Source organism: Triticum dicoccoides, chromosome 4A (assembly GCF_002162155.2).
Source record: "Triticum dicoccoides isolate Atlit2015 ecotype Zavitan chromosome 4A, WEW_v2.0, whole genome shotgun sequence".
NCBI lineage: Eukaryota > Viridiplantae > Streptophyta > Magnoliopsida > Poales > Poaceae > Triticum > Triticum dicoccoides.
In genome coordinates this window covers 504,239,611-504,247,871 of record NC_041386.1, presented here as the reverse complement: position 1 = coordinate 504,247,871, position 8,261 = coordinate 504,239,611, and the positions used below count along the sequence as shown (strand labels likewise).

At 44.5% G+C, this 8,261-nt stretch overlaps 1 protein-coding gene across 1 annotated transcript; it reads left to right on the top strand.

Annotated features, from left to right (window-relative positions):
* Window positions 1-4,626: 4,626 nt before the first annotated feature.
* On the top strand, window positions 4,627-7,199 carry LOC119286435. Its single transcript, XM_037565814.1, has 3 exons — window positions 4,627-4,980; window positions 6,570-6,709; window positions 6,787-7,199. Exons 1-3 carry the CDS (start codon window positions 4,799-4,801, stop codon window positions 6,993-6,995), a joined length of 531 nt encoding a protein of 176 aa, XP_037421711.1. The 5' UTR covers window positions 4,627-4,798; the 3' UTR covers window positions 6,996-7,199.
* The last annotated feature ends 1,062 nt before the right edge of the window (window positions 7,200-8,261 follow it).

Below are 8,261 nucleotides of genomic sequence, written 5' to 3'. Positions count from 1 at the left end.
CCATGGCGTCAGCTACGGGTTCTAAACTCCTAATGAGAGAGGGAAACAAAGGGAAAAGCTACGGGGACTCACGGTTAGCCCGACGGCGAGGTCGGTGAGGCCGGGGAAAGCAGCAACGACAATGTAATCGACGACGAACGACGATACTCGGACTTGGAGTTGGAGGATGATGGCGAGGGCTTCAGGGTGAATTCGGCCGAGTCCTTGCGCGGGGAAGGAGATCTCAAGGTTGTGGACCTCCTGGACAAGGTTGTTCGTTGTGGGGAATCCGGTGGCCGTGTGTGCTGCGCGCCGGTGGCATGCATGCTCTGCTTGTGCCTGCCCTCACCCAGCCGTGCGTGCGCTGGTCCTCCAGTGGGCTGCAATTTGCACCATGACTCGCTGAGCTTGACCTGTCGGTCCTAGCTCCAGCTGCACCGTGGCCTGTGGAGTTCAGCGCCACCGCGTCAGCCATCACACGGAGCTGCTACTGCTGCTCTTTTGCTCTAATTTTCTTGGATGCTTAAGCAAAACTAATGAGGAGAGAGAGAGAGAGAGAGAGTATCGGTGGTTACAGGAGCATAGGAATCAGAGGATAGGATAGGCACGTGTGTAGTGGAAAGAAATCAAAGATTTTTAGTGTGAAATATAATTGCTTTCCTATTGCAGCACGATGCTGGAGCATGGCAGGAGCGGTGCGGCATGGCGCGATGCTGGAGACGGGCTCGGGATGGGGACAGAGATGAGAGAGATACATATTTTTGTGACAAATAGCTGTTCGTGCACCTCCGGTGTAGTCAAATGGAGACACAGAAAGAGATGAGATGATATTCTTTTGTACTATGTTGTTGTTCGATGAGATGAGATGAAGCAGGTTGTTTGATGCTTCTTATAAGATGGATCAATGGGGTTGAGAGAGAGAGAGAGAGAGAGAGAGAGAGAGAGAGATCAGAGTGAGAAGAGAGAGTTGTGGTGATTTTTTAATTTTATGACGATCTTCGGTGTTAGTGCTGCTACTATTGGAGCTGAACCTGTGGAGTTCAGCGCCACCGCATCAGCCATCACACGGAGCTGCTACTACTGCTCTTTTGCTCTAATTTTTTTGGATGCTTAAGCAAAACTAATGAGGAGAGAGAGAGAGAGAGAGTATCAGTGGTTACAGGAGCATAGGAATTAGAGGATAGGATAGGCACGTGTGTAGTGGAAATAAATCAAAGATTTTTAGTGTGAAATATAATTGCTTTCCTATTGCAGCATGACGCTGGAGCATGGCAGGAGCGGTGGGCATGGCGCGATGCTGGAGACGGGCTCGGGATGGGGACAGAGATGAGAGAGATACATATTTTTGTGACAAATAGTTGTTCGTGGACCTTCGGTGTAGTCAGATGGAGACACAGAGAGAGATGAGATGATATTCTTTTGTACTATGTTGTTGTTCGATGAGATGAGATGAAGCAGGTTGTTTGATGCTTCTTATAAGATGGATCAATGGGGTTGAGAGAGAGAGAGAGAGAGAGATCAGAGTGAGAAGAGAGAGTTGTGGTGATTTTTTAATTTTATGACGATCTTCGGTGTTAGTGCTGCTATTATTGGAGCTGAACCAGAGGCGCACTATATTGAGTACTTTGCAGATGAAAAAGAGAGGAAGATCGTGTTGCATAGTGTTTGCTTATGATGTTTTTCTGATGATAAATTTGTTGATTTGTTTGTTACAACAGACGCAAATAAACGGATTTACTGAATGACTGAAACACAGTTTCGATGTAATTTAATAAGTCTATTAATATATTTTGGGTTACCACAAAAGTGAGCCGATGATATAGTGTGGATGTACTCAAGCTGAGGTATGCACCAAATATTAACCCAGATTAGCCTTTTGATCCCAATGCTCATATAAAGTGTTGTTAAGTATTGGCTTGAATCCTTCCTTTTGACGAAGACCCTCAATTCAAATAATTCAAACCTTCTTAGTTCGTAACATTTGATGCGTGAATTCTTGTTCGTACTTTAATTTTGTTTTACTATTTTTAGGGTAATCACTACTTTATTTATTCTTTAGTTCACGACCATTTCGTCCAAAATACATCATGGATAAAAAAATGGGATACATTAAACCAAGTTTTTCACAACTTATTAACATAGCCTTCCCTCATAAGAATACCAGTCGCTTTGTTCGCCAGTCACCTCGACCAGATCACCCGGTGCTCATTCACACCAGCAAGCAACTCCTTGATCTCTTCTAGAAAAGGGCTAAACCTCGAATGCTCGAACGGTCTTGATCTCTTGATTGGAAAGCAGGTGCCACACCTTGATTGTTTGTCTTGAGACAAAGTTTTTCAATACCCAATTTCATCGCCAACTCAACACCTGTTGCAACATTTGAGTGGTAATAAATTACTTTTCTGTTTTCTAAACATTATGTTGGCATATGTGCTATCTTTTTCCTAATAATAAAGCACGGATTGAGTTTTTTGAGTTCACCGTTACAATACATTTTTTCCCGTGAATTTCCGCTTTCATTTCTTTTTACCTATATATTATTTTCTACATACGAGGTGGTACTATTGCTCCGCGGTTGTTCTGTCGTTATATCGCACGAAAATTGCTTACGTAGCTCCTAGATTCGTTAGTTCCGTTGTTGGGCTTGGGCCTGCATAGAACGAGTTTTTTTGGTGTGGGCCGGCTGGGTGCTGCAAGAGCTGGGTTGGGGTGGCGTGGCTCAGACGCGGGCGAGCGGCTGGGCTGCCATATCGAGCGCGTGGTCAACGCGGAGGTCGTCTCGCTCAATGCAGGGACCGAAGACGACGGTGCTCGGGATCGAAGCGGGCGGCGCTGGAGTTCTCATCCGGATAACGCCAGTTGAAGACGCGGCAGAAGGCTTGGCTCTAGGTGGATCTGGTGTAGAGGGGGTCACGAGCGAGGTGGAGGAAGGCGGGGCACTGAGCTCCATGGTCGCCCATGGCGGCGGCGTTCTCCGGTTCCTGTCGAGGGAGAGAAGAGAGAGTTTGGACAGGGAGAGATGTGAGCAAGGAGAGAAAGGAGCGGACGAGAGGCAGGGTTGGAGCGTCAGCTATGGCGGCAAAAGGATGCCCACGACGGTGGTGCCGTGGTGGTTTGACCTCGGCGGCTCAGCCATCCCTGCTAGCTCGAGCATAGTGGCAGGCCAAGCTCCGCCTCCTCCATATCGACCTGTTAATTTTCTATATGCCATGAACTTCGTGCTATTTTTTATATGTTCTTTGCGTGTTCTCTTGATCTGGAAGTAGGGAAGTCAGATCGGTATTCGTTGCTTCCTGCGTCCCTTGTGCCAAGCATCGGTTCAATGAAACTGGGCTCATTTCAAATTACTGAGATATGTCATGCATGCACGTGCAAATTGCAAGCTGCTCAGGGATCGCACAGGTGGATTCCGAGGGGTGGTCTGCCACTGTTTCCAGTCTATCAAAGTTTTCAGAAATCCTTGCATGCAGCATGAGAGTTCAACTAGCTGTGGAGTTGCATGTGCAGAAGCTGCATGTTGAGCTGGATAATAGAACGGTGGTGGGCACGCTGAATGCTAGGGAGAAGAACCTAGCAGCTGCTGGACCGGTCACTGAAGAGATTAAAGCCATGCTTAAGAACTTTCAAGATACAAAGATTAGTTTGGCACGCCGTTCCGTTAATGGAGCTACTCACGGGTTAGCTCGAGAGGGAGTTTGTAGGGAATTAAACAATGTGTGGACTGATGATCCACCAGACTGTATTTTGCAGATCGTTGCCTCGGGGATGTCCGGGTTTTTCGAATAAATAGATAAGTAATTAAGTTATCTAAAAAAACAAAGTGTACTTATCCTTTATATTCCATTGATAGATGGGAAGGTGTGTCAGGTGGTTTGTTAACAAATTAGGTTTTTGTTGCAATTAATTATGTTTCTTTTTTTAATATACTACTCCAAATTTTAATGTTAGTGCAGAACAAATTTTATTCCATTGATAGATGGAAAGATGTATCAGGTGATTTCTTAACACTTTAGGTTTCACTATTAATTATGTTACATTTTTAAATATTTTATTCAAAATTTAAGGTTGATGTAGTAATTTCTTTACTAGATTGATGAAATATTGATTATGATAGAAGTTTTATGGCATAGTAACCCCCGGGCATCAGGGAGTAGATTGCCGAGGGCGGTCCTCACTTCTAGCTCGATGAGATTAGTTTTTTTAATGTTTTATATGAACATTCCCTTGCGCGGATGTGTTTCGGGCAGTGTCGTGGATGAGCTCATCACCTTGGTATCGATCATGTTCGGATACATTGTGATCAGGTGGTGAATGGCCGACGTGCGTTCGGTGTCATGTCAAAATACAAGGCACATGCATGTGCGTGTATGTGTGTGTGAGAGAAGAGGGGTCTTTGAGACATCACAGAAAGAGGACATATGATATTTCTTTTCTCCAGTTGCAACGCACGGGCATTTTTGCTAGTAATAATAATAAAGCATAGATTGAATCTTCGGGTTCACCGTCGCGGTGTTTTTTCAAAGAAGTCCCTAATGTTTTCGATAATTGAACCCGCAGACTTTATTTTAATGGATTTGAAAAAACGGTTCAGTTTTACAAAACTCCACTCTATTAAATTAAACCAAAACAATCCAACCAATCCTCCGCCTCCTCCTCTGCTCTCGCCATTGCCCGCAGAGCTCCATCCAATCACTGGCTCGCTCGCCGAGATGCAAGGCGGTCGCGTCGGCTGGGACAGCGGACGCGCGCGCGGGAGGAGGAGTTCGCGGACCTGCCTTCCATCGTGCGGGCCAGCAACCGCCGCCGCCGCCAGCAGCAGATGCAGCAGGCGCAGCCGAAGATCCCCTCGTGGGGCCGGCGCCGGCTGAGAAGCCCGCGGCCCATGACGATAGCAGCGAGGGCCTCGCCATTCCGGACACCCCGCTCGCCTTCCCCAAGGACGCCGAGCACGACGAGGCAGAGGTGGCGGAGGACGAGGCCAAGGCTAGCGTGCAGCACAAGGTGAGCCACCGGGCTGCGGGATCTGCGCCCGCCCGCCTCCTTCCGCCTATTCATTCCACTTCGATTCCGATTTATTGCTGTTCTTAACCTCCTCGGAGCTTGCACCAGGCTCAAATGTGAGTCCCCTGCACTTCATATTTAGGCTGCAACATTTTCTGAATTTTTAGTTTGGCTGAAGATGCCCTTACTCGTACACTAGATCCATATTCAGGCTGCAACTTTTACTGAATTTTTAGTTTGGCTCGACGAGGTTGACATCGACGACTCCTGCTGCTGCTGAGCTTCGCGTGCCACAGTGACGGCACGGGACGCATCCTCGAGGCCATCGGCGTTGACCCAAAGCCATCAGTGCCGCCGAACCTGGTAGCTTCCACCTCACTGTCGTGGGAGCCTATGAACAGAAGACATCCGAGGGGACGCCGAAGACGAGCGAGGGCGGCCACCTGAGGCGCTAGGAGAGGTGGCAGTGGGCAGCGGCGGCGGCACCATCGAGAAGGGCGCGAAGGACCTCGGTGGAAGCGATACCTATCGGTCATCAGAGCCGCCAACCGGCTGCCCGGCTATGCGCCACATCCACATCTCCTGTAGTTGATGTCGCCGCTCCTCCTCTGAAGTGTCTCTGTGGCAGCGGTGTTCCCACCCCCACGCCCATAGTTGCTTCTCCCGATCTGTTGTCCCTCTCGGCATGGACGGCAACAGTGGCTGCAGTTCCTCTCCGGCGAGCTTGTGCTCTTCTCTTTGCATCACCTGCAAAATCGCTAGATGGTCTCTGGTTTGTGGGTGGCAGGCGGTGATCTTTACCTGGGTATATGTGAGTATGTGACACATCGTTCAAACGCGAATTGCAGAATGATGCCTTGACCAATTTAGTGCAGGATATATGCAAGTTGACTACAAATCAATTGGAATTGTGTACATCTTTAGCAATGTGATCTGGAGTGAAGTTCAGCCAGACTCCTACTATCCCCTGTAAAGGCGCACAGAAAGCTAACATGTGGGCAATGGAGCTACAATCTCTCTTAACCTTGCATCAGCACCAACAGACAAATACACAAGTAAACACAAGTTCCCTCGCTGTAGATGAAGCATAGCCAGGGCATGTCAGTCAGTTTCAGTGTGTCCGGTATCAAATCATGTTGCATGTTTATCCCTTGTCAGTTTGGGACGTACGTATATAGCAGCTTAGAGAGAGTGGTTTGGCTCCAGGCGCCTTGTAACTCAGTACTTTTTTTACGGAACTTACTGCGGCTTGTGACTGGATCATGTGGATGGTCTATAAGATTTTGAGCTGGTGTCTTGACTCCTTTAAGAACAACAACAACAACAACAACATGTCTGGTGTTATGCCTGAAAGGCATGTAGTTCAGAACGGACCAGGTAACATGCTTTCAAAGTGCATTATAAAATATCAATTCAACTGGAAAATTGCTATTCACAATTGTTTACGTTTGCTACTATGAATTTTGACTTCCAAGATAGCAGCTGATTGTCGGTCGATTTTCTTGTCACATGTCGAAAATATTAGCAATTTTGTTATCAGAAGTTCAGAACTATCTTTGCTTTAACTTTCTTTGGGCCACAAGATATAGGTCGACCCTCAGCCCATGTCTATCGTCCACACTTTCGTTGGGCCACTGCCTTCAGTTTCCACCGCCGGACCAGGCAATAATGGATTCAGATGATGAAGTTGATAATGCTTCCAGACCTCCTGCAGCTCCATGTGTCCAAGGTACCTTCACTTTACGTACCTTCAACTTTGGTCTGTGTCCCTTGTCATTGTTCAACTTCTAACATCTTCTCTTGCAGGAATCTTCAAAAAATTATTCATACCCCAGATCACCTACTTCACGATGGAACTGCTCATATATGCTATTTCCATTAATGGGCAATGGAGAAGATGTGACACATCACAATATTTTTATAGAGCTTTTAACCTTCTTTACCATGACGATGAATTTTCCAGTTATCAAGCCACATTTCCATCGACCGACGTGGCTCTGACCAGACACGAATAATTTCTAATCTCACCACATGAATGGCACTCTTGGTCTCATCAGATATAAACACACATGTTCTACTTGCTAATGTTGATTGCTCTGCTTGCAGTTGTTGTTACTTTAGATTTGGTGACGATCCTAATTTTTACTATCTGTTTTTAATTAGATTTTAGATAAACTAATTATTTAAAGTTGGTGTCGTTTAGCCCACAAATCAATGAAGTGGCGACATGGGTTGCACGTTGTGTTAAAAGAGGACGTGGACATGGGGGGTTCTTGAGCCATGTTTATTTTGCTAAGGCATGTGACTTTTTTTTCTCCCGTTGCAACGCACAGGCATTTTACTAATTATTTCATTCATAAGGGAAGAGAAGAAATTAAATGAGGGAGACAATTTCACCATTATCCCACTCAGAACACATCCACCACTTCTCTTTCACCCGGTGATAGTAATCAGTTGATGGAGGCGCCATCGAAGGACATGACTATGACTTCCTCAATTCTTTTTTTTACCGCGGACACAGAGCGCGTTTTTTTTAAGACAAATACTTATTTGAAAAAAATCAAAAAAGTGAACATTTTAAAATATGTCACCATTTTTATATTCGGTATTTCCAAAAAATGTACCCTTTTTTAAATGTTTGCATTTAAAAATATTCTCAATTTTTTAAATAAATCAAAATTGTTTGTAAAAATCATGTGTTAAAAATGTGGATCTAAAAAAAATCCCATTTTAAAGAAATGATAAAAAATGTTACTTTTAAAAATATTCATGGTTTATCGAAAAGTAAAAAAAAAAGATTGACAAATTATTCCATGCACAACTACTCAACTACTCTTTCATCAGATGAAGAATGTTAAGGTGGCTTCTTTAAATCCACACTTCATACTCGGAAAAGAGTAATAAGAATTGAATATAGGAAATGTTGCGTAATACCACACACAAAGCAGATTTTGTTATTTTTCTGGCCCGTTACAATGCACGGGCATTTGTACTAGTGTATATATATATATATATATATATATATATATATATATATATATATATATATATATATATATATATAGGGAAAATCCATCCTACCACCCGGTGGTAGTTACCCCATATGTCTCATATACTACCATGTGGTACTATATATACTACTTTAGCATTTTAAATATATTCATATACTATATCTAAGATATTTCAAAGTAAGTTACATGAAAAAATTACATATGAACTCATAGTTTTTTTATATTTGTGAAATACGTACATATTTCAACGTAAAAAAGAGCATACTCAAA

Bases quoted from the DNA above. Each gene is read 5' to 3' on its own strand.
- LOC119286435 (XM_037565814.1), top strand. From the start codon at position 4,799: ATGCAGCAGGCGCAGCCGAAGATCCCCTCGTGGGGCCGGCGCCGGCTG. The intron at 4,981-6,569 runs GTGAGCCACCGG...CACAAGATATAG, and splicing joins AGGCTAGCGTGCAGCACAAG to GTCGACCCTCAGCCCATGTC. The intron at 6,710-6,786 runs GTACCTTCACTT...CTTCTCTTGCAG, and splicing joins TGCAGCTCCATGTGTCCAAG to GAATCTTCAAAAAATTATTC.